General features: G+C 39.5%; 1 protein-coding gene across 1 annotated transcript in view; it reads left to right on the top strand.

Moving 5' to 3' along the window:
* Nucleotides 1–6: 6 nt before the first annotated feature.
* The window catches only part of NDFIP1 (Nedd4 family interacting protein 1), a 51127-nt gene continuing 24204 nt past the window's right edge, over nt 7–26929 (top strand). The window contains exon 1 of the mRNA XM_024752414.1: nt 7–158. Coding sequence (XP_024608182.1) covers nt 96–158 — 63 coding nt within the window. The 5' untranslated portion in view covers nt 7–95. The remainder of the gene's footprint in view (nt 159–26929) is intronic.

The following is a 26929-nucleotide window of genomic DNA, read 5'->3' on the forward strand; positions in this document are numbered from 1 at the left end:
GCGCGTCCCCGTCGGCCTCCCGGCGCCCCCAGGCCGCAGCGCCCGCGCACCTTCAGCTCGCTCGCTCGCCCTCCTTCCCTGCGGCCGGCTGCGCCATGGCGTTGGCGTTGGCGGCGCTGGCGGCGGTGGAGCCGGCCTGCGGCAGCCGGTACCAGCAGGTAAGCAGCGCCCAGTGTCTCCCCGGCCCTGCCCTACCCGCTGGCCGCTTCAGGCCTCCTCTCCGGCCCCGCCTGTGGACAACTCGATGCCGCGGCTTGGCAGGCCGCGCTGGGCCTGGGCGGGCCGGGCGGGCCCCGGGCTCGAATTCGAGGCGGCCGCGAGCTGGGCCTGTCCCTCCGCCACCCGGGCCGGGACTCGGGCAGTGGAAAAACCTCCGCCCCGCAGTGTTTCTCGCATTTCCCACGGCGGGCGGGTCCCCGGGTCGGAATCCGCGACCCTCCGGAGGCGTCGACCAGGGTGCATTCAGTTTTCCTTTTTCCACCTTGAATTTGATGTCACTGGAAAGAAAGAAAAAAAAAGCGTGAGATGGGAAAGGAAATTGGGTGGAGATGAAAGATTAAAATCGCTGCTACTGCTGCCGACAGCTCTCCGCAGCGAGATGCGATTACTCAGGGTTTCAGAGCCTAGTCTGCTCGTCGAAACCCATCCCCCTCGCTTGCGTTTTAAGACAAAAGTCAAAATGAGACGAATAAGTCTGCAGTTCGCAGTAGATTTGGAAAAGGCGATTAACTGACGATGTCCCTATAATGTCGAGCTACGTCGCAGGCTGCAGGGCGTGTGCCTGAGTGTGTGTTTTCAGAGATTGGAAATGACGTTTAAAGAGATTGAATAGCATAGCTGGGGAGAAAATGTATAGGAGATGATTGGATTATTATCTCGGGTACGATTTATAAATTGAGGCCCTAGGGAAAACAGCTGCTTGTTTTACTCGCCTGTCTGTAGCCGGGTTTCCCTCGGAAATTCGGGAAGACATTTTGCAGGGTTTTTAGAGGTATTCAATCTAAGACATCGTAATTGTGACAACTGAGCCAGCTGGTAACTGATGTTGATTGGAACTGCAGGTAACTGCTTACATTTTGTTTCAGATGCTTTCACTATAATTTGCATACAAATGGCAATCGTGCTTTTATGAAATTAAATGTCCTATCATAGATGATCTACAGTTTTATATTTTAGGAGTGAGGAAAACCAGTATGATTAAAACATGTAGATTAACCCTGGTGGGGCCAGTTACTGGGTTGTTTTGCTGTCGTCAGCCCTCTGTTGTAATTTCCTCCCTCCTACAGTCCGACTCCTGATATGACTGATTTTAAGAATTTAGCTTTTTGGTTTCATAAGCACGCCCAAATTGTGGCAATGCAGTCTAGTCCTTAGATCTCTCACAGCCTGGGGTACATGCTTTTTTGTATGACCTTGGGCAAGGCCCTGGGTTCCTCCCTGTTTTAGTAAAATATGATTGACAGGTATCACTTAACTGTCACCAAGGTGTTCACAAATCGCATGTACCCCATCGTGTGATTTAATTCATTCTTTTCATCCTGCCTTGGATAAGGCAAAGAAGCAAAAAGCTGTGGCTTTTCTTTGTGCTGCCATCTTCCTGAGCTATTAGGTAATGCTGACATAACGCTAGAATACAAAAAATTTGGTGGAGTAACAAAATTACGTATTTCTCAGCGTAGTGTTTAATAGCTTTTAATATGCAGAACAGAGGTATGTTAAGGACAGGCCATCGTTTTTACTTTTTTAAAACTTATTATTTTGAAGAAATCTTCAAAAAAAAAAAAGAATGAAAGAAAGACCTAATCTTCCTAGAAAAATTGTGAAATATGAAAGCCAAAAAACCCCAAAACCCCACACCAAAAACCTATCACATATAGATAACCAAAGTTAATATTTTGTGTATTCTTGTGGACTCATAGCTGTGTAAGTATACATGAGTGTGTACATGTACAGATAAGGAAAGTTAATATTGATTGAGCATTTATTATGTGCCAGTCATGGTACTGAGTGCTTTATATCCATTATTAAACTTAATCCTCACAAAACCCCTTCAAGGCAGGGTTTGGTATTGTATAGATGACAAGTCAAGACTCCCTAGAGGCTCAGTAAGTTGCTCAAGGTCACAGCTTCTAAGCAGTGATTACAAGGATAAATACATGCTCACCTACTTAAAACACAGGCTTATGGCCCAAATATAAGCATATGCATTCGCAGATATATACATGTGCATATGTATTCTTTTATGTACCCATACATACATATACAGGCACATCTTTGTACATACGTGCAGTTCCAAGGGCCCCTGATTATACTTGCACACACTTTGTGCATATGTGCACATGTATGTTTACATACCCACATGTTCTCAAATACATGTGCATTCACAGATTTGCACGTGTATGTATTGTGCACATATATGTACAAAGGCACACAATATAGCTATATAATAAAATGGGTTCATATTTTAATGTCTGCAGAGCATGCAGTTGTATAGCTGAACCATAATTTAATCAATTGGCTATTGTTGGTCCCTAAGGGTGTTTATAATTTTTTTTCTGTCACTGAAGTTTCTTTTATATACATCTTCAACCATTTCCGTAGTGTAAATTTCTAGGCGTGTAAATGCTTGGTCAGAGAATAGACATATTTAAAAGGCTTTTGAATTATGGAATGTTGAATTGTCCAGGCAGCTTGATAGGAGCATGATACTCTTTGGCTGTCACAAAGGGCCGTTCTGACTTCTGTTTGATCTGGTTAGTCAAATTGAGCTGGTCCTCTAGTGAAGTAAGTGTAATGGAAAACTGTATGATTCATTCATAAATGCAAACAGTGGTTTTGCCTTTATGGCCTTTTGATTGGTAGAGCAATATGTGCACAACTTAGCATTACCACAGACTATACAGATAGGCTGGGCTCATAGGTTTCCTGTCGCTTTATTTTTCCCTTTTTGCATTTTGAAACTGAGATTGTGTGTCCAAACATTCTGAAGCACTGTTTCAGGAAGCTCTAGGTAGGCCCAGTGTTGAGAAACCTGTTGTGTTTTCATCTCTCTGAGGATGTTTACCCTGTTCATCCATTTCAAGCCTTCTTTGCCTCACTGTAATAGATCTTTGGCTATATCGTGCATTTTGCCAAATACTTCCTGAAATGTTTTGAGATATTTGGATTTAAATCCATTGAAAGTAGGCAATGATGACACTGCCATATAGACTTAAAAATAGACTGCAGAGGGCTTCCCTGGTGGCGCAATGGTTAAGAATCCACCTGCCAGTGCAGGAGACACGGGTTCGAGCCCTGGTCTGGGAAGATCTCACGTGCCGCGGAACAACTAAGCCAGTGCGCCACAAATACTGAGCCTGTGCCCTAGAGCACACGAGCCACAACTACTGAGCCCGCGTGCCACAACTACTGAAGCCCGCACACCTAGAGCGCGTGTTCCACAAGAGAAGCCACCGCAATGAGAAGCCCGTGCACCGCAACGAAGAGTAGCCCCCACTCGCCACAACTAGAAGAAGCCCGTGCACTGCAATGAAGACCCAGTGCAGCCAAAAAAAAAAAAAAAGGCTGCAGAATGTTTACTTTTAGATCTGACTCTCTGTCTGCTAAAGAAGTTGCTCGCTTGTGGGCATCACTAATAAGTTTGTATTGTAGTTTGGTGACATTGTAAAGCAGTTTTGGGTAAGTTCTTTCAGGATTCTGAAGGAAGGTTTTGATAGATGAGGGAAAGAATTCCATCTCCGGCAGGCCAAACTTTTTCATGTTCAAGTGTTAGATGACGTCATGATCCTAGAGGAAGGAGTGAGTGGTGCCCATGTGGTTTTATTTTTTTATTTTTATTTTTTTTAGTTTCAGAAGACATTATAATTATATCATAGAATGCCCCTTAGGATGTCATGTCAAGATTTTGAGGTTATTTGGTGTATTTGTGGCCTGTATTGCCAGTGATCAAAGAAGACTTTTATAAAAATACTGAGAAGATGGGTAGAATTATTTCTTAGAAGAATTTTTTTAGTTGTGGTAAAATATATATGAAGTTTTACCATTTTAACTGTACACTGTTTTTAAGTGTACAGTTAGTTCAGTAGTTGTTTTTTGTTTTTTGGCTGCACTGGTTCTTCGTTGCTGCGCTCGGGCTTTCTTTAGTTGCAGCGAGCGGGGACTACTGTTCGTGGCAGTGCGCGGGCTTCTCATTGCGGTGGCTTCTCATTGCAGAGCATGGGCTCTAGGCGGCAGGCTGCAGTAGTTGTGGCTTGTGGGCTCTAGAGTGCAGGCTCAGTCGTTGTAGCTCACGGGCTTAGTTGCTCCGCGGCATGTGAGATCTTTCCGGACCAGGGATCGAACCCGTGTTCCCTGTATTGGCAGGCGGATTCTTAACCAACCACTGTCTACTAGGGAAGTCCCAGTTCAGTGGTATTAAGTACATTCATATTGTTGGGCAGTCTTCATCACCATCCACTTCCAGAAACTCCATACCCCTTAAACAATAACTCTCTATTTCTCCCTCCCAAGCCCCTGACAGCCAACATTCTGCTTTCTGTCCATGACTTTGATTACTCTAAGTACCTCATATAAGTGGAATCATATAGTATTTGTTCCTTCTGTCTGGCTTATTTCACTCAGCATAATGTCCTCCAGGTTCATCCATGTTGTGGATTTTCTTCCATTTTAAGGCTAAATAGTATTCCATTGTATGTGTATACTATATTTTGTTTATCTACTTTTTGGCCATTGTGAATAATGCTGCTGTGAATATGGGTGAACAAGTATCAAAAGAGTCCCAGCTTTCAATTCTTTTGGATATATTGTTGAATTTGTATAATTTGTAGGTTTTACCATATGAACCAACAATCTGTAGAATTGTTCATTCATATGGTATTGCTATTTTTAATTTTTTGAGGAACTGCCATACTGTTTTCCATAGAAATGCACTATTTTATATTCCAACCAGCAGTGCATAGGGATTCCAGTTTTGTCACATCCTCATCAACACTTGTTATTTTCTGTTTTGTTTTTGATAAAACCATCTTAATGGGTGTGAAGTGGCATCTCATAATGATTTTGGTTTGCATTTCCCTAATGATTAGTGATATTGAGCATCTTTTTATGTGCCTGTTGGCCATTTGAATATCGTTGGAAAAATGTGTATTCAAGTCCTTTGCCAGTTTTTGAATTGGGCAAATTCAAAAATTCAAATTTTTGAATTGTTTGCTTTTTGTTGTTGAGTTGTAGGCATAATTTCTTTTTTTTAATTGAAGTATAGTCGATTTACAATATTGTGTTAGTTTCAGGTGTACAACATAGTGATTCAGTATTTTCGCAGATTATACTCCATTATAGGTTATTACAAGACACTGGGTATAATTCCTTTTATGTGAATATTCTTGTTGCTTACCTATTTTATATGTAGTAGCTTGTATCTGTTAATCTCATACCCCTAGTTTGTCCCTCCCTCCTTCCCTCTCCCCTTTGGTAACCACAAATTTGTTTTCTATATCTGTGAGTCTGTTTGTTTTGCATATACATTCATTTGTATTAATTTTTACATTCCACATATAAGTGATATCATACAGTATTTGTCTTTCTCTGACTTATTTCACTAAGCATAATATTCTCTAGGTCCACCCACTTGCTGCAGATGGCAGTATTTCATTCTTTTTTGTGGCTGAGTAATATTCCATTGTATGTATATATTAAGAAGATAATGGTGTATGTGTTTGTGTGTGTATCTCACATCTTCTTTATGTACATTTTCAACTTTTTACTATGAAAATTTCAAACATATACAAAAATTTAGCGTAATAAATCCTATGTACCCATCACTCAGCTTCAACAATTATCAACAAATGGCTAACCTTGGGACTTCCCTGGTGGTCCAGTGGTTAAGAGTCTGCCTTCCACATATACAATGGAGTATTACTCAGCCAAAAAAAGAAACGAAATTGAGTTATTTGCAGTGAGGTGGATGGACCTAGAGACTGTCATACAGAGTGAAGTAAGTCAGAAAGAGAAAAACAAATACCGCATGCTAACACATATATGGAATCAAAAACATTGTAAAGCAATTACACTGCAATAAAGACGTTAAAAAAATAAAAAAAAGAATCCACCTTCCAATGCAGGCGATGCAGGTTCGATCCCTGGTTGGGGAACTAAGGTCCCACATGCCACGGGGCAACTAAGCCCGCACACCACAACTAGAGAGAAGCCCGCGCGCTTCAACGAAAGATCTCGCATGCTACAACAAAGATCCCGCGTGCCACAAGTAAGAACCGACACAGCCAAATAAAAAAACAAACAAACAAAACAAATGGCTAATCTTTTTCATTTATACTCTCTACCATTTTTTTGGAGCCAATCCTAGAAATCATGTCATTTTGTCCATAAATATTTCTGTGTGTAAAAGATAATGGTGTGATATTTTAAGCAGACATTATCACATGAGGAAATATGTCATGAGAGCACTTTTGTAATTTGTTATGAATGTGGAACCAGGATTTGTGAGTGTCAGGAGCTGCAGATCTGCAGCTATCCATTGTATTTGACTCACTCTCTATGAGGTGCTCTAGGAAATCCTCGCATCATCTAAACCGATGCCACCCACTGGTTTGCCTGCATATAACTTCAAATTACTTTATCCTGGACACCAATTATATTACATTACATTAAATTCGATTATAAAATAAATCCTACCATGAGAGTAATTTTGTATTTTGTTAATTTAAAAAAAAGGAAGATGAAGAAATTCAAGTGACATTCTCTGATTTACTTGTTCTTAGGGCTTTAAAATAATTACTTTGGTTTCTTAATCATTTATTCTTACATTATCTTTGTGAACAAGTACAGCCGTTTAGTGGAATCATATTCTTGTAGTAGTGGATAATGCCCATTTAGTTAAAGCAACTTTTAACACTTTAATTAGAGATTACTGCTGAGAATCAACTTGGTGATCTTATCTTTAGTCTCAAGTCATTTTTGCCAGTGTGCCAGGCAGTTGATGAATACCATGTATTGAATCTGTTGAATTTTACACATTCCAGTTGTAATTGCTTCTCGTGGCTGTCTAGATAGAACTACAGTGTATGTTGTTGCTTTCACCAAGTGTAGTAATAAAGTGAGTGTTATCAGACATCACTTTGCACATCCTTCTATAACAGGCTCATTTTTTCTGAATACCACAATTTATATTAAAAGTTCTAAATACCAGCTCTGAATATTGATCCAATTTAAGAACATTTCTAGTGAAATATTTTCTTACTGATTAAAGCAGTTTCTTTCACGTGTATTATATATTTCTTCTCCCCTAGCAATTTAGTATAATTTTGACAGTTTCTCTGTTAAATTTGTGTATTGCAATAATATCAGTTAGTAGTAAATCAGAGGCTTGAATGTGATTTGGAGGTCTTTCTGGAGATTGGATATTTATGAATAGACATACAAAGGTTTAGGGAGGGTTTCTGTTTAATAACAATTTCATTTTATTTGTCATTCAGTGTTTAAATGTGGCATTAAATGTTAAACATTTCTTGTGATAAAATAGTACACAGATACATTATATACTGGAGTCAAACAGTAACTTGTAAAGGAAAACTTGACTTCCCTTCTAGTCTCTCCCCAGAGGGGTAACTGCTTCTCAAGTTTGGTGTGCGTTCTTCAGGCTTTCTTCCTTTCCTTTTAAAAAAAAAATGTTAAAAGTGTTAAATATTTAAAAATAAACTTTACTTTTCGTAACGTTTTTAGATTTTCAGAAACATTGAAGATAGTACAGTTTCTGTATACCCCAGACCCAATTAACCCTTTAACATCTTATATTCGTGTGGTACATTTGTGACAATTAATGAACCAGTATTGATATGTTGTTATTAACTGAAGTCCATACTTTATTCAGATTTTCAGTTTTTATCTGTGTGTTTTTTCTGTTCCACATTACATTTGGTCATCGTATCTCCATAGGCTCCTCTTGGCTGTGACAGTTTCTCAAGTTTTCCATGTTTTTGATGACCTTTACAGTTTTGAGGAGTATTAGTTATTTGCAGGATGTCCCTGAATTGGGATTTTTTTAAATTTATTTTTAATTAATTAATTAATTTTATTTTATTGTTGAGTCTTTGTTGCTGTGCACGGGCTTCCTCTAGTTGCAGCGAGTGTGGGCTACTCTTCGTTGCAGTGCGCGGGCTTCTCATTGCGGTGGCCTCTCTTGTTGCGGAGCACGAGCTCTAGGTGCGTGGGCTTCAGTAGTTGCAGCACGCGGGCTCGGTAGCTGTGGCTCGCAGGCTCTAGAGCGCAGGCTCAGTAGTTGTAGCACACAGGCTTAGTTGCTCCACAGCATGTGGGATCTTCCCGGACCAGGGCTCAAACCTGTGTCCCCTGCATTGGCAGGCAGATTCTTAACCACTGTGCCATCAGGGAAGTCCAGGGATTTGTTGGTTGCTTTTCTCATGATTAGACTAGAGTTGTGGGTTGGAGGGAGGAAGACCACAGAGGTAAAGTGCCATTTTACATCGTGTCATATCAAGAATGCGTACTGTCCCCATGACTTACCACTGTTGATGTTGACCTTCATCATCTGGCTGAAGTAGAGTTTGTCAGATCTCTCTACGTAAAATGACTCTTTCCCCCCTTTTGTACTGTGCTCTTTGGAAGGAAGTCAATGTGGTCACTATGCACAGCCTATACTTAAGGTTTGGGGAGTTAAGTTCCATCACCTCATTGGGGGCAGTGTATCTACATAAATTATTGGAATTTTTCTGCATGGGACATTTGTCTCTTCTCCATTAATTTATTTATTCAGTGATACTAGTATGAACTCATTAATTTTACTCTGGGTTATAAGCCAACACTATTTTATTTTGTTGCTCAAATTGTTCCAGCTTTGGCCATTGGGATCTCTTTCAGTAGGCACTTGTATCCCTTTGACAGAGCTCCATCTTTGTGGTTTTTTAAAGCACTTCCTTACTTTTTGGCACCAGGCTCACCACATATATTTTCTGTGCCATCCTGGAATCAGCCATTTCTCCAAGGAACCCTGGTTCCTTTTATTGGAGAATGATGTTAGAAACCAAGATCTGTGCTCATTGCTGCTGGTGTGTCATTGCTTCTAGGTCTTCTAGGCTGACAGAGTAAAGAAATATATGTGTGTGTGTATATCCATAAACATTTCATATGTAACCATCTATCTATATTAAACTGACTCTAATCCATTACTACATGGATCACTCTAGCCTCCTTCTCTCTCATCTTTAAACTTCTACTCCAACAGTGAGAGACCTGGCTCCTCCCACCTGCCATCCATTTACTTAATTTAACTTCAGTTCTAATGTACATGTGTAGCAGTATCAGAATTGTTAACTTACACCCCTGTGGGAAACAGTTTTATCAACTAGAGGACAGGGCATATGTACAGTTTCTTTTGCCTTTAGTCTTACAAAGACTACTCATTTCCAAAGTTACTTAAGTACTTATGTCAGCACCTTTTCTTCTCACCCTCTTTAATGAGGTGGTTTCATAAATTTATAATACAGTTAGATTGTTTTGTCACATTCTGCATACCATCCTGGGAACCACCAACCACCTAACATTTTTTTTTAATTTCACATACATTAAAGTTCATGCATTATTTCACATACATTAAATTTTTTTATTGTATTTCACATACATTAATGTTCACCCCTTGTGCTATAAAGTTCTGTAGGTTTAGACAAATATAGGTTTTGACAAATGTATAGCATCCTTTTTGTTTTTCAAACTACTTTTAAAGAAAAATGATGAGTGATTTCTCATTCTTATTTTGCAAGTTTTCCACTAATCATGTTTTGCTTCTTTTTAAAAAATTCCTTAAAATTTTTTTTTATTTGGAAGTAAATAAAAACTGCAGGAATAGTATAAAATAATGCCCATATAGTATGTATCGCCCAGATTCATCGTAAACATTAAGATTTGATTAACAATGACTACAATCCTATAAAAATTGAAAGCACTACAGGTAAAACTCAAGTCCTTTTAACCACCACCAATCCTTTCTCTATGGGACTCAGTGCTTATTTTGCTGTTTACTTTGTTATTAATTTTAAAAATTTGTTTTGTCCTTGTTAAATTTAGGTGAAATTTTGTGGGCTGTGTAGTCAGGAATATAGTGTTCTTAGTATTTTGAAGCTTTCATTTTAGGAGCTTTATGATATAACGTCCAAACTTTTCATATAACTTTGTGTTAAAAAGCAGTTTTTGAAGGGTGTGATGTACACTTCAGTATCTGGAAGGCTCAATTTGGACATTAAGTAGAGACTGATTCAGGAGAACAAAGAAGGACTTTATCAAAACATCTAATCAGTAATATATTGCCTGACTTCTGCAATGAAGTATGTAGTTGTCATATGACTGTGGGCTAGAACTTCAATCTCTTTCTAGCTTTATTTTCTCCTTTCATAAAATGAAGTAGTAGTTAGATTAGATCATTTTGTCTCCTTCCAGCTTTATGATTGATTGTTTTTGTTTATAGAAGTTGGTGGCTTTGATCCAAAGAGACAGCATTCTATTGATGATTTAGCAAATTTCTTTTATGATGAATAATTATTTTTGAAAATGATGTCAGTAAATATATATGCCCAGTAGATTTTTTAAAAATTATGCATGGTTTAAAAAATAGAAAAATCTCCTTAATATTATGTTTTAAAAGAATAAGTCACTGGTGAGTACAGAGTACTGTTTTGTAATTTCCCACTAGTTAAAACATTCTGTTTGTAGGTCTTTCCCTTCTGGTCAGCTTCAAACAAACATGGTATATCATGACAAAAAGTTAATGATATGGGACTTTCCTGGTGGCACAGTGGTTAAGAATCCGCCTGCCAATTCAGGGGACACAAGTTCGAGCCCTGGTCCGGAAAGATCCCACATGTCACGGAGCAACTAAGCCCGTGTGCCACAACTACTGATCCTGCACTCCAGAGCCCGCGAGCCACAACTGCTGAGCCCACGTGCCAGAACTACTGAAGACCGCGCACCTAGAGCCCGTGCTCCACAGCAAAGAGAGGCCACCACTATGAGAAGCCCGCACACCGCCAACGAAGAGTAGCCCCGCTCGCTGCAACTAGAGAAAGCCCACGCACAGCAACGAAGACCCAACGCAGCCAAAAATAGATAAATAAATAAAAAGTTAATGATGCTTTTAGAAATCAGAAAAGTTAATCAATAATTTAAAATTTTTTCAAATAAACTTTTTAAGAGCAATTTTAGGTTCACAATAAAATCAGTAATCTTTTAAAAGGAAGAAAATACCAATTTTAAAAGTTTTTTTAGCTTTTTTAAAAGAAACTGGCTCTTGATTTCTCGTGTTTTTTTTTGTTTTGCGGTACGCGGGCCTCTCACTGTTGTGGCCTCTCCCGTTGCGGAGCACAGGCTCCGGACGCGCAGGCTCCGGACGCGCAGGCTCAGCGGCCATGTCTCACGGGCCCAGCCGCTCCGCGGCATGTGGGATCTTCCCGGACCGGGGCACGAACTCGTGTCCCCTGCATCGGCAGGCGGACTCTCAACCACTGCGCCACCAGGGAAGCCCCCTCTCGTATTCTTATTCACTGCTTTTAGCAGTTGCATTTTCACAAGTTTGGAAAATCTGCTCATGTTATTATAGAAATAGCATAAGAAGTATGAATTGAGGGTTATCTGCAGCCTTGAGGATCTTACACATGATTGATTGTTGATAGGAGATTCCTTTCAACACTTGTCCTTGTGAAGCAGAATTGCATTTTCAGATGTAATAGTATTTTAGAGTGTACATACTTAAAATCAGTTCTACTCAGTCATGCATGTGAGGGTGAGTAGCATTAATGCTCTCAAGCACATTGGTCCAATTTCATTTTAGGTGAGAGTTAATTGAGGTGATCACAGTTATGTGATGTTGTAAGCTTTACAGCCATCTTGTCACCATTCAGCTCTGGCCAAAATGACTAGCTGAGTCGAGGGGGAGAAAAGGCAAATTATGCTGGGCATGAAAGGTAATTATTGGCTTATTAGCTTCACCATTATTTGGAAGGTTAAAATATCTTATTTTCTATATATCAGTTAGGTTTAAGGTAATCCAAATGCCATTTTATATTTAGGACTTCACATTTTAGTGAAAATATTTAAGTAAGAATCTGTAATTGTGTTTGAAAGGATCTCAGCAATTTCCATCATATACCTTTCTAACCCTGATTTTGTATTTCTCTTAGCAGGTTGCTTTAACTGTTATTTAGCAGTACCTAGTTACTGCTGTAGTTATTTCTAGGAAGTGAACTTTTTTTCCCATGAGAAAAATATAGACTGACTTTCAAATACTACAGTGATATTACAAAAGAATATTTAATAATGAAGGAAAATTCCACCATGTAGTGAGTGAAAAAGGTTATAAGATGATTTGTATTCCCCCAGAAGGCTGGAAGGATATCTGAAAGATGGGATTGTGGTGGTTTTTATTTTCTTCTCTATATTTTTGTCAAGTTTTCTCCTTGTGAGCCTAGGAATCTTAGAAAAAAAAATTTTTTTTAATCGCTGTGTGCTGTTTATTATTATGAAAATGTTACTTTTATGCTTGTCTTATATGTATAGAGTACACTTTTTTCCCCCCAAATTTGTATCTTGGTTTTTAAAGTGTCAAGCTTCCATTCATCAAAGACTTTTCATCTTGTGAGCCATCTGCAATCTACGTAATAAGGCATTTATGAAGTGCCAGCTTGCGTGTTTAAATGTTATGGAATGCAAAAGGATGTGCCACGGGCCTTCCTAATTAAAAGTTGACTAAGTGCCTGTAGAGTGCTGCTTTGTTTGTCCTCGTTCCTTCGCATCTTGCCTTCCTTTTCTTCTTTCCCTTACTTTTAGTACCCAGCATAATTTGATGCATATAGTTAAGTATTCACTAAATACCTGTTGAATGACTTCAATCCATGGGAATGTATTATGGTATTGATACAATATTAATTCAGAAAATAAGATAGTAGATAAAAGGCATTATCTTGATGGAAGAGATCACCTACTTCCAGAGACTTCTTAGGAAGCTTCTGAGAAGATGTAACTTGAGCCTGGCCTTGAAGGCTAGGTAAGAGGTAGATGGGGGAGACCAGGACTTGGGAGAAGGGGTGGAGTTGGACTCTCATGATTTGTTGTTTCCCTGGGGAACTTGTTTCACTTCGTGGAATACATCACCTTCTCTGGCCAGGAGGTCTCCTGTTGCTCTGCTTCCTCTACCTGGAATGCTCCCTTCTTCCCAGCTCCCCTCTCAGTTAAGGTAGTCTGTCCTAAGGGGAGTTTGAGTACCTCCCCTCTCCCCCAGTTAGGTTAGTTTCCCATGAATATGAGATTACTCTTTCATGACACATTTTGTAATCACATTTTAATCTTTTAAAATTTATTTTTCATATCTTACAGATAGTTATACTTACATATAGGTTAGAGTCAGATAGATCTTACAGGCTTATTACCCAAAACAGCAGTCTCCTGCTTACTTGCCTGCTTCTTAGCTCTTTCTTTTGCTGTTTCGCTGTTATCTGTGAAGGTAAAAAACATTTATAGGGTGTTACTTCTTGATTTTTCAGTTTTCAGGGTTTTTTTAATTGACTTACCACTAGGAGATTTAAGGATTTAGCTCTCTTTTACCACCCTCCCACAACTGCATGTACTCCCATTTCCTGTCTCTCCATTTTTCTAGTATAGTTATATCCACAATGTAGTTAGATCAGTATTCAGTATTTACAGTAATATGTTGTATGCTGTGGTTATTTTCCTTGCCTGACAGTATCTTATTTTCTCTAAAGTTAACAACAAATTCTTTTGTTTGCCTAATTTTCTAAGTATATATCATAAATTGCTTATAACATGAATTCATTCTCAGACTCTCACTTAATAATCTTAATGGTTTTGGGTTTTTTTTTTTTTTAGATTTTATTTATTTATTTATTTATTGGATGTGCCGGGTCTTCGTTGCTGTGCGCGGGCTTTCTCTAGTTGCGGTGAGCGGGGTCTACTCTTTGTTGTGGTGCGTGGGCTTCTCATTGCGGTGGCTTCTCTTGTTGCGGAGCATGGGCTCTAGGTGCACGGGCTTCAGTAGTTGTGGCTCGTGGGGTCAGTAGCTGTGGCTCGCAGGCTCTAGAGCTCAGGCTCAGTAGTTGTGGTGCACGGGCTTAGTTGCTCCGTGGCATGTGGGATCTTCCCAGACCAGGGCTCGAACCTGTGTCCCCTGCATTGGCAGGTGGATTCTTAACCACTGCGCCACCAGGGAAGCCCCTCTTAATAGTTTTTTGATATTTTCAAACACATCAGGTATTTTATTGATTTCATTGTTGGGATGGTGTGTGTGGCTCTTTCCTGGTTTTTTGACTTGTTCTAGAAGGCTGTTCTCAAGGTCTGCTGTTTAGTTGTTTTCCTAGGGATTTCCTTTTCCAACTTTTTAAATTGAAGCCCTTTCCCTTGATTCACATCTCTTTTTTTCTTGGTTTATTGTCTCATATCCATGGAACATACACTCCAGTATCTTTCTGAGGAAGAATGCATGTGGGTTAAACTTTTTTTTTTAATCTTCACCCTTACTTCGACTTCTGGGTTGGAAACATTTTCCTTTAGAATTTTGAAAGCTATTTGTTGCATTGCCTTCTAGGTTCCACTATTAGGAAGACCGAAGCCAATTGTGATGTCTGATTCTTTAAATGTGGCCTACTTTCTCTGTTTCTCTGGAAGCCTTTAGGAGCTTCTTTATGTCCCCAGTGTTGTTAAATTTCACTATGCTGTACCTTGGTGTAGATCTGTTTACATCTGTTGTGCTAGGCACTCAGTGGGTCCTTTTGGTCTAGAAGCTCATGTCCGTTAGTTCTGGAAAATTTTAGAAAGTGTTTGTTTGATTTTTTTTTCTCTGCTTTAATTTTTTTTTCCTTCTCTCCTTGGATCTTTTGTACTGATTCTTTAAAGTTGTTTATTTAATTTTTAAAATTTTATTTATTTATCTATTTGGCTGCGCTGTGTCTGAATTGCAGCACGTGGGATCTAGTTCCCCCACCAGGGATCGAACCCAGGCTCCATACATTGGGAGCACGGAGTCTTAACCATTGGACCACCAGGGAAGTCCCTTACATTTTTTTTTAACCTCTTCTTATATTTTCACCTGTTTTTCTCTACTTTCTATGAGAGATTCTCAATTTTATATTCTAACTCTTTGATAAAATTTTAATAATATGTTATTTTTAATTTTCAAAAACTCTTTAATTGTCCCTACCCCCCATTTTAGCACACCGTCCTCGTTTTATGGTTTTAATTTTTTTTCTCTTATTTCTCTGAGATTACAGAAAGTTTTTTTCTTTCTTTTTAAAGTTTACACCTTCCTGCGTAGTTCTTTCCTCCGTGTTGCATTTATTCTCTTTGCTTTGGTCTTTTATGACCTTTTAGTTAGAAGTATGTGGTGATCTTTGTCTGCTTGGTTAAGAGTACACAATCAGTAAAGCAGTTTGGAAGCTCAGTATGCTTGATGGAACTTCTTGTGGGGGCTTCTTGCCTTCTAATCTAACTAGGCTGTTTCTTTGAGTGACAGTGTTTTCAAATCTTTCTTCTTGGGCTGGTCAGTTTCCCCAGAGAATAGGCCTGACTGTTACTGTTCTGGGAGCTGATTGGCGGAGGAAGACTGGGATATCTCAAGGTTTAGTACATAAACCTCTCACTTAATCACTCTTTTCTGATCTGCTGTTCTTTCTCCTAAGCTCTGGTGTCTCCAGTCCAGACCTCTCCACCTCAGTCTCTCAAGAGAGAGTCTTCTAATGGGGATTCTGGGAGCTGTGTTTGTTTAACTGGGTCTCCGGGCTTCCCTGGTGGCGCAGTGGTTAAGAATCCGTCTGCCAATGCAGGGGGCACTGGTTCGAGCCCTGGTCCGGGAAGATCCCACATGCCACAGAGCAACTAAGCCTGTGAGCCACAACTACTGAGCCCACGTGCCACAGCTGCTGAAGCCTATGCACCTAGAGCCTGTGCTCCGCAACAAGAGAAGCCACCGCGATGAGAAGCGCACACCCTGTAACCAAGAGTAGCCCCCGCTCACTGCAACTAGAGAAAGCTCGCGCGCAGCAACAGAGACCCAACTCAGCCATAAATGAATGAATGAATGAATAACTGGATCTCCAACTTCCCTTTCTGCTTTTAAATCTAATTTTCACTCTTATTTCCGCTGGTACCTGCTACCACTGATTCTTGAGCCTTTGGAGGGTACAGTGCAAGACAGGTTGATTTTTCTGCTTTCTGGGTTAGGATTCAGGTTTCTTGGGTCTGCTGTGTACATTGTTTCCTGTCTTCCTGCTTCTAACTTGCAGGATTTTATTGCTGCTTTGTCTCCTGTTAATCGATTTTGAATTTTTTTTGCCTCAAATTTAATAAAACTTTAATAACATTTACATTTGAGAGGATTTTGGAAGGTATAAGAGGCAGATGTGTGTGTTTAATCTTCAGCTGGAAAATTATGATTGTAATTACTTCTTTTGATGGTCTTTTCTTTGGTAAGCTTTAGACTTAGTGAGGTAAAAAACATCAGTCATGGCCTGACATGTTCTTTGAGTGGTGTTAATTATAAAATGCAAGCGATTATACACTTGCATATTGGAACATTCTCTGATAGGGTGAAGGGACAGATATGAAATGCTTAATGAATCTTCCTCTTGGTTCTCGTTCTTGCAGGAGAAGGGGACCTCATGACCAGGCCGAAGTTAAGGCAGCCTCTTGAATAGAATACCTTTCACCATCCGTAATCTCTGTCTCAGTATGCTGTATTCCAGGCATCATCATCATCATCATATAATACTAATAATAGTGAGCAAGCGTAGCTGAGAGAGCTCTGTAGCTCCTGGGGCTAGCAGAGCCAAGCAGGCTGCAGTCAGCATGAGTCTCTGGATTCTAGGCATGTCTGTCACTTTCTGGGGCTGTACATTTGACTTTACCATCTTATTATTATTATTATTTTTGAAATTATAATCATGCTTATTTTTCAAAAATATTTCTTTATTTTTGTCTGCGTCGGGTCTTAGTTGCGGTGCGCGGGCTTCTGTCTGGTTGTGGCATGTGAGCTCAGTAGTTGTGGCGTGTGGCCTTAGTTGCCCTGTGGCATGTGAGATCTTAGTTCCCTGACCAGGGATCGAACCCATGCCCCCTGCATTGGAAGGCAGATTCTTAACCACTGGACCACCCGGGAAGTCCCTTTACTATCATTTTAATGTAGAATATTCCATTTTTTGGATATGCCAATTGGTAGTTTTTAGAAGGGAAAACTTTCTAGGAATTAGTGTGATCAATCAAAATACCAATTTTCCTTCATATGTACCACAAACATTTACTGAATACCTATTTGTACCTAATACTCTATGCTAAATGTTTTATTTCCTAAGAGCTGAAGGTTGGAGAGGTCTGTTTCTCTTTTGTGTTTCTTATACTCTTGTTACCATTTCTTTTTAAAATAGGTAACTCTGGAACCATAGTGTTGATGTATGTAATGCATAGTACTTTATGAAGCATGAAGTAGTGATGGGGATGCCACCTGCTGTTGATCACTCATGGAATCATCATCACTGTCCCTTCCACAGATATAGCAGTCATCTGCATGTGGCTCCATACCTAGCCTTATATTATTTGGTGATTTGTAAAGTAACATGAATACTTAAGATAAATGTGAACTAGTAAGTCAAGATGGCATTAAGGTTAGCTGCCATTTCTTCAGGTAGGTTTCTGTTAAAGCTACACCTCCATGCTTGCTTTAGTCAACATGTGCTAATAAGGTATCCATGATATGCCACTCACTGTTAAGTGCTGGGGTGAATACAGCAGTGAACCATATGAAGGTCCCAGTCTGCAGAGGGCTCACAGTCTACACTGTTAACCCAGCAAGGGCTCGTGTGTCTGTGGCACAGAAAGCCAAACTCTGGCAGCGGGTATTTGCAGCAAAATAAGGGTTTATTTGAAGGTGCCAAGCAAGGAGAACCGGGCAGCTTATGCTCGAAAGACCCAAACTCTCTGATGGCTTTCAGGCAAGGGTTTTTTTTTTTTTGGCTGCGTTGGGTCTTTGTTGCTGCACGCGGGCTTTCTCTAGTTGCGGAGAACAGGGGTTACTCTTCTCATTGCGGAGGCTTCTCTTGTTATGGAGCACGGGCTCTACGTGCACAGGCTTCAGTAGTTGCAGCACGTGGGCTCAGTAGTTGCAGCATGCGGGTGCTAGAGCATGCAGGCTTCAGTAGTTGCAGCCTAGGAGACTAAAGCCTTTCTTTCTGCAAACAAGAAACAAAGGACAGGGACACGGGTTCGAGCCCTGGTCCGGGAAGATCCCACATGCTGCAGAGCAGCTAATCCCGTGTGCCACAGCTACTGAGCCTGTGCTTAAGGGCCCGCGAGCCACAACTACTGAAGCCTGTGCGCCTAGGGCCTGTGCTCTGCAACAAGAGAAGCCACCGCAATGAGAAGGCCGCACACCGCAACGAAGAGTAGCCCCCGCCCATAGTCCCCGCTCACCGCAACTAGAGACAGCCCGCGCACAACAACGAAGACCCAACACAGGCAAAAATAAATAAATAAATAAATAAAATTTAAAAAAAAAAAAGAAAGGACAAGAAGAGCCTTTTGTACCTGGGAAGGCCCCACAGGGTCCTGTTTCATTCATTTCCCCCTTTTCTTTGATAGCCCTCAATCCTGAGAGGAACAGGGACAGAACCAGAAACGAAATAAAGTTTTGGAGAGAGATTAATCATAAACTGAGCAGGGGAACTCAGTTTTAGGGGGACGCGGTTTCAGGAATCCTCTGCCAGTCTACTTTTCTCCCCCTCTGGAACTGTTAGTGAGTATGATTTGCATACAGAAGCATGCACAAATCATAAATGTGTATTGTAGTTCAGTGAATTTTCACAAGCTGAACATGCACGTTAACTAGTACCCAGATCAAGCAACAGCATTACCAGCACTCCAAAAGCTCCCTTCATGTGCCCTTCCAGTTGTGCCCCTGCCCTGGGTGACCACTCAGCTGGCAGACTAGGCTTGCCTGCTTTTGCTCTTTACATAAGTGTAATCGTACAGTAAATGCTCTTGTGTCTGGTTTCTGTTGCTCAGCATTATGAGATTCACCCTTGCTGTTGTGTGTTGTTATAGTTTATTCATTCACATGGTTGTATAATATTCCATTGTGTGAAGTTGTAATTTAGTTAGTTACCCATTCTGCTGTTGATGGGCATTTGGGTAGTTTCCAATTTTATGAATACTGTTGCTTTGAACATCCTGGTGTGTCTTTTGGTGAACATGTGTGTTTCTGTCAGGATGTATAACTAGAGTATAATTGCTGGGTCATACAGTATGTATGAATTCATCTTTAGTAGATATTGCTAAACAGTTTTCTGAAGTGGCTCTACAAATTTACATTCCCAGTACGAGAGTTCTGGTTGTTATGTACCCTCAACAACATTTGGTATTTTCTGCTTTTTTATTTTAACTATTATCTGTGGTTTTAATTTGCATTTCTGTGATGACTATTGAAATGCAGCACTTTTAAAATATGTTTATCAGCCATTTGGCTCTCTTCTTTTGTGAAGTGTCTATTCAAGACTTTTGCCCATTTTTCAGTTCTGTGTTTTCCTTTTTGTTATGGCTTTTTAGAAGTTTTTTTTTAATGTATGCTGGATATGAGTCCTTTGTCCAGAAGGTATGTCTTCTATTCTGGGTTGTCTTTTCGTTCTCTCAGTAGGGTCTTTTGAATGAATAAAAGTTCTTAATTTGAGAAGCACATGTGGATGAACATCTTCATGTCCTTGTGCACAAAAAAGCTAACGATAAATGAAGAAATTGATAGTTCACTCTTGAAGAGCTGTAAGATGGATATGTACTACTTCTGCAGGAACTTGCTGATAAAAACATGCCATCCCTTGTGATGACCCAAACACTAAGCTGACCACAGAGTAGAAAATACTGACATATGAAAAACAAGTAGAGCCCAGAAGAAACCAGTAACTGTACCTAAGAAAGAATTTCCTTTGGCATTTTATTATAATGGTATATAGGAATAGTGCTTCTGTCAGTAGATTTAATGGAAAAGTTATTTTGTCCATGTTGACAAATGTTGATCTTAATAATTGTACATAAAGCATCATTTAACAAATTTCATCAAGTTAACTTTTTAATATCCCAAATTATCAGCCTAAATAATACTATTCTGGCTTAAAATAGCAACCAGTCTTTCTAGTAAATTAATGAAAAAATGGAAGTGTTCTTTCAGGAATATTAAGGGGTAATAGTCAAATTGGTGTGATTGTGGCATGTAATAGTGCCTGGTAAAATTTCATTGAATGAAATCATTAAAATTTCTGACTATCCATGAAGAAGGCTGTTGTGGGCTATTGCAGAAGAAAAGGCAATGGAGAGAATGGAAAGCATGAATCGCAACATATTTACATCTAATTCTATTCCTGTAGGTTATGTATCTACATTAATAGCATTTACTTTTATTTTTGGCTGCACTGGGTCTTAGTTGTGGCATGTGGGATCTAGTTCCCTAACCAGGGATCGAACCCGGGCCCCCTGCATTGGGAGCGTGGAGTCTTAACCACTGGACTACCAGGGAAGTTGCCGCATTTACATTCTAAGTACTCTTTCTGCAGTACAGCTGTTTTTCAGAAAAGTTGTACAAATCAAACTAATTTAAATATATTGCTAGATAGGCATGTAGTTTGATGATAGCCTTGCATTGTACTGATTTAAAAGGGTTGACTTCTTTTGTAATTTTAATATTGCATTATATAATTGTTTTACCAGTCAGGATTTTAGGAGAGACATATATGTGTATGTATGGTATATATGTATCTTAAATATATGTATCTTTATATATATGTCTTTATATGTGTACATTTACACATACATATATATGTGTGTATTAGTGTGTATATGTGTGTATAAAATCTTAATGGAGACTAGAAATGTTCTGCATGCCAAGTCCAAAATCCTTTCAGTTCTGTTGTGAGTTTATAAATAGGAACAGATAATTGTAAAAAATTGTTCTTGAAATTTAAAAGAACCATTGAATAGATGCCAGTTGTAGTCCACGTTCTGTTGGGACAATTTTTTTTTCATAAAGTGTTGCTTAATGTATCATTTTAAGTGGTGAATAATTAGGAGTTCATTTTTGCTTTCATGATGATATTTTAGAGCTTTAACGTATCTTAGAAGAGGACAACATGTAGGGTTTTAAAAACACAAACAGTATTTACCACTCATGGACTAGATTTTATGTAAACTATTTTAAAATGAATCTGATCTAGCTCCTATTTTCATATTGTTTATTCTGTAAACAAAAGATGAACTGTCCTGTCAGAGGCAAGGGGAACAAGCCAGGTGTTTAGTCTCCAGTTCAACTTGTCTTTGCTGGGACGTTTAATTCCTTCTCCAAGTGGGTTCTGGAGCGCTGAACTAAGAACTGAGTTTTCTTATGGAACCAAAAAGTGGAGAAGAGGTGAGACTCAAGTCATGGATTGGTTAGTACATAGTTGGATGCTACTTCTTAAAACATATTATGTTCAGGGACAAAGAGACTTACCTATTTGAAAACCATGTGATTGTTCCTTATTTCCCCAATCTTTATAAAATCATGAAGCATGGCAAGGGGTGGGGGGGGCACTTATCATTAACCTGGAAGGTTCTTGGCTGTAGATTTTGCTGAAGCTAGGTGACAGAAAACACTGGGCACCATTTACTTGACAGTGCCTTGGTGAAGCCATCAGTAGTGAAAATACTTGGATGTAAGATGTGGATCCCAGGGCTTGGCAGGTTGATGGCAGCTTTCTGGTGCCACCCAAAAATCTCACAATGCCCACTATCATAGCCATAGTTGGCTAGTTTAGTGCCTTCATGGATGAGGAGTTATTTCTCCTAGTGCCTTGGCTTCTTAATAAAGTTGGAGTTGGTGATGAGTGGCTACTATGTTGCCTTCCTCTTTTCTCTCTGGATGGTATGCCTTCACTTGTTATTTGGACCTCAGGTGAAAAAAAGAAGAAAAGCCATCAAATTGGTGATCATAGTTTGTAGCATTTGCTCTCATTTCTAAGGACTAACATAAATACTGAGTTAGAATATTTTCTCTCCTTCCAAACCAGATTATATTCATCAGTTGTATTTATGTATGTTAACGGTGATAACCACAAACATCTTTAAATAGAAAGCTTTACAAACTGCTGGCCTTTCTGAGGAGATTTACTGTAGTATACTTTTCACCTCTTATTGCCATTGTCTTTTTAAAGCATTATTCTAATTACTTTGCTTTGGTGAATTTTGATTTTTAATTGTGTTTTCATTTTGCTGTTAAGAGGATTTGCATTTATCTTTTCCCTCTGCCATGAGAGCTGCTGTTGGGGATAGTCTAAATCCAGTGGTTGTTTGTTTTTAAAGTTATCTTTAGGTAAACAAAGTAGAAAAAAATCATGATGTTTATTCTCAGCTCTTAAAACAGATTGTTAGTCAGACTATCTTTTAATTTCTTGATCCTAATATTTTTCTTTTCAGGAAAGGAGAATATTAAGGAATTTTTTAAAAATCATGATGAGGTTATAATTCATTGTGTTATTTTTTTCTTTTTATCCATTCATATATATGTGTTCCGTGTTAAGCTCTGGAGATATTTATGGGATCAGGACCTATCCCCTCCCATTAAAGGACATAGACATTGATTTAGCAAGGAAATACTGATTTGGAATAGTCAATTTTCAGTGTCATTTTAAATGAAATGTGCATTATACAGATTTGCAGTTTTAGAAAATACTCTTTTTTTGAGGTGTAATCCACATACCATAAAATTCATCTTTTTAAAGTGTACAATTAAGTGATTTTTACTGTGTTCACACGGTTTTGCAACCATTGCCACTGTCTAATTCCAGAACATTTGAATCACTCCCAAAAGAAACATGACACTATTAGCAGTCCGTCACTCCCCTTTCTTCCCTTCCTCAGCACCTGGCAACCACCAGTCTACTTTCTGTCTCTCTTGGATTTGCCGTTTCTGGAGACATTATATAAATGGAATCATACAGTATGTGGCGTTTTGTGACTGGCTCCTTTGCTTAGCATAATAATGTTTTCAAGGTTGACCCAGGTTTTAGCACGTATCAGTACTTTACCGCCATTTTTTTGTTGTTGTTAGGTTGATTTATTCTTATCCATCCTTTTGTATGGATATATCATATTTTGTTTATCCATTCATTTGAAGAGAACCATTTGACTATTATAAATAATGCTGCTATGAACATTCATATATAAGTTTTTCTGTGAAAATTTGTTTTCATTTCTCTTGAGTGTATGTCTAGGAGTGGAATTGCTGGATCCTTTTATAACTCTGTGTTTAACTTTTTTTTGAGAAACAGCCAAACTGTTTTCCGCAGTGGCTGTACTACTTGACATTCCTACCAGCAGTGTATGAAGGTTCTAATTGCTCCACATATTCAACATTTGATTTTTTTCCTTTTTTTTTTTTTTTTTTTACGTGAGCCTCTCACTGTTGTGGTCTCTCCCGTTGCGGAGCACAGGCTCCAGACACGCAGGCTCAGCGGCCATGGCTCACGGGCCCAGCCGCTCCACGGCATGTGGGATCTTCCCGGACCGGGACACGAACCCGTGTCCCCTGTATCGACAGGCGGACTCTCAACCACTGCGCCACTAGAGAAGCCCCCCGTTTTTCCTTTTTTTTTTTTTTTATGGCCATATTCATTCGTGTGACGAGGTAGCTTGTGGTTTTGATTTGCATTTCTTTTTTTGTTTTTAATTTATTTTTGGCTGTATTGGGTCTTCCTTGCTGTGCATAGGCTTTCTCTAGTTGCGGTGAGCGGGGGCTACTCTTCGTTGCGGTGCACGTGCTTCTCACTCTGGTGGTTTCTCTTGTTGAAGAGCATGGGCTCTAGGCACGCGGGCTTCAGTAGTTGTGGCGCATGGGCTCAGTAGTTGTGGTGCACGGGCTTAGCTGCTCCGTGTGGCATGTGGAATCTTCCCGGACCAGGGCTTGAACCCGTGTCCCCTGCATTGGCAGGCGGATTCTTAACCACTACACCACCAGGGAAGCCCCTGATTTGCATTTCTTGATGACTAATGATGTTGAGCGTCTCATGTATACTGGCCATTTGTATATCTTCTTTGGAGAAATGTCTATTAAAATTAGATTGTCTTTTTATTGTTGAATTTCTCTTTGTCAAAATTACCTTTAGCAGAGAACTACTCTTTTTTTTTCTTTTTTTTTTTTAAATTTATTTCTGGTTGTGCCGGGTCTTAGTTGAGGTAGGTGGGCTCCTTAGTTGCAGCTCACCAACTCCTTTAGTTGCGGCACACGTGCTCCTTAGTTGTGACATGCGAACTCTTAGTTGTGGCATGCATGTGGGAATCTAGTTCCCTGACCAGGGATCGAACCCGGGCCCCCTGCATTGGGAGGTGGATTCTTAACCACTGCACCACCAGGGAAGTCCCAGGAGAACTATTCTTGAATGTAAAGAATTCGGTGGTGGTAGAATATTTTATAGTCAGTATACTATATACAATTAAAAATCTACAAACAGGTGGTTGCCAGAGGGAAGGTGGGTTGGGGGGCAGGTGAAATAGGTGAAGGGGATTAAGGGGTACAGAGTTCCAGATTTAAAATATAATAAGTAAGTCACGGGGTTGTAATGTATAGCATAGGGAAAACAGTAAGTAGTGCTGTAACAACTTTGTATGGTGATGGATGGTAACTAGATACGGTGATGATCATTTTGAAATGTATATGAATATTGAATTACTATAATGTATACCTGAAAGTAATATCATATGATATTGAATGTCAATTATACTTCAATTACAAAAAAAAACTATAGTCTGTATACAATAGAAAATTTATAGTCCTCACAAACTTCAGCTGTTTCTGACCAACACAGTAAAATAGCATACTCAGTTGTTTACCTAAAGAAATGTGCTTGTTTACTTTCTGGTAATTATACTGTCTCATTTGGTGGGATTTAAAGAGTACACAGAAATAGTGGGTTGGTAATGAGAGGTTTAAAAAATTGCATTTTAAGTAAAAGTTTTAGAAATTAACTCTAAAATTAGAAGTGGTAAATAGCACTTAAAGCTAAAGTTTAGGCTTTTCTGAGACTGTTACTAACTTAAAGAAGGGATTTAAAACTTACCAGAATTTTCTTGCCATTTAAATAGGACTCACCCGAGAAAAAAATGAGTGGTGAAAATACTTGTAACTTTATGGACTTATCGGATAAGTTCAGCATTATTTTCCACATATTTGTGTGAATTATGAGGCATATTTTGATACCTCTTCTCATGGATTTATGAGTTTTTGGTTTTTCTCTTTGTTGTTTAGTAGGTTTTTTTGGTTGTTCTCCCATTCTTAGTAAATAGAATCCAAGAATGACTTTTACGTAAGTGCCTTTAGGTACTGCCGTCCTGTACAGTTGTAAATGTTGACCCTTACTTAGGCTTAATCCTAGCCCTTGCTCTTCTGTTGCTTAAAAACAGCTTATTTCTAAATTGGAGAACATCTTTAGAACTACTTATGGGAGGGCAGTGAGGAAGCCTTCTTACTGGGGTGGGAGCTCAAATAAGAATTTAAACCTGTAGGGTTTACGTGTCTTTAAACTTGTTAATTCAAGTTTTCTTCTATTAGAACTGGAGCTATGTTTGATTTCTATATGGGAGATTCTGTTGTCCAGCTAAAACACCATATACTTATTTCTAATAGCAACAATATGGATAGGATACAGAGGAAGGAAAAATATCCTTTGTTTTAGATGTGCTGTATTTCACAGACTAAATCTAGAGGACAAAGCATTTTAGCACTTATTTGTAGGTAATTTTTTTTTCAACCTGAGGGCGATCAAGGCTAAGAAGTACCATAGGAGATTGTGACATTTATAAAATGGGAATGTGGAAGAGTTTTAGGGTTCTTCTGGGGAGCCATAACAGAGTCTGCTCAGAGTATAAGGAGGAACGTAGGTAATCAGGAAAGTGGGAGTAAGGGCACTGTCCGGGGAGTGGCAAAGAGAAAGACCATCTGAATTTTCACATGATTGAATTATTCCTTTGTCAGCAGTGGAGACATACTTTTGTATTAAACTCAGTAGTTTATATGGCATGTATAGGTAATTGTATAATTCTGTTTGGAAAAGCCACAGTTTAAATCTTATTTGGAGATAAGTAAAATTGATGAGAATTGTTAAAAAAAATTATGTGACCAAGAAGAATCCAGAGCCGTGAAGGTATTTATTATCTGTCACAATTACACAATCAAAGGACCACCCCCCCCACCCCCCGCAGCAGGGAGACAGCAGAAAGTCCCACCACTTCTCAGATTTGTCTCTCAGTATCCCCTACAACCAGGAATCTGTAACAGGTAGGTTGCACTCAGGCTTCCACTGACCCAGTTGCTAGAAGAGACTGGGCATCTTTCCAATGCCAGCCCCAAATTGACAGTGACACTTATTGTGTTAGCCTTGGGAGAGCCTGAGGATCCCTGAACCCCAGGGATATGGCAGGGAGGGCTGCACAGGAAAGGTTCCCAAGGACAGAAAAGGAGAACCTTAAAAATACATTTTGGGGGACTTCCCTGGTGGTCGATTGGGTAGGACTCCGCGGTCCCAGTGCAGGGGGCCTGGGTTTAATCCCCGGTCAGGGAACTAGATCCCGCACGCGTGCCACAACTAAGAGTTCGCATGCTGCAACTAAAGAAGCCCGCATGCTGCAACTAAAAGCTACTGCATGCCACAACTGAGACCTGGTGCAGCCTAAGTAAATTTAAAAAATAAAGAAATATTTTTAAAAATGCATTTTGGAACCAAGTAACCAATTTCATAGCCTTATAGGTAAGGCCCACTCTAGTTCTAGTCCTCCCCACCTTTCCCCTCCCCCCCCGCCCCTGTTAGTGAGTGCCTGGCTTGTTTGGCTGGCAGAGCCA

Source organism: Neophocaena asiaeorientalis, unplaced genomic scaffold (assembly GCF_003031525.2).
Source record: "Neophocaena asiaeorientalis asiaeorientalis breed wild unplaced genomic scaffold, Neophocaena_asiaeorientalis_V1.1 scaffold204, whole genome shotgun sequence".
Taxonomy (NCBI): Eukaryota; Metazoa; Chordata; class Mammalia; order Artiodactyla; family Phocoenidae; genus Neophocaena; species Neophocaena asiaeorientalis.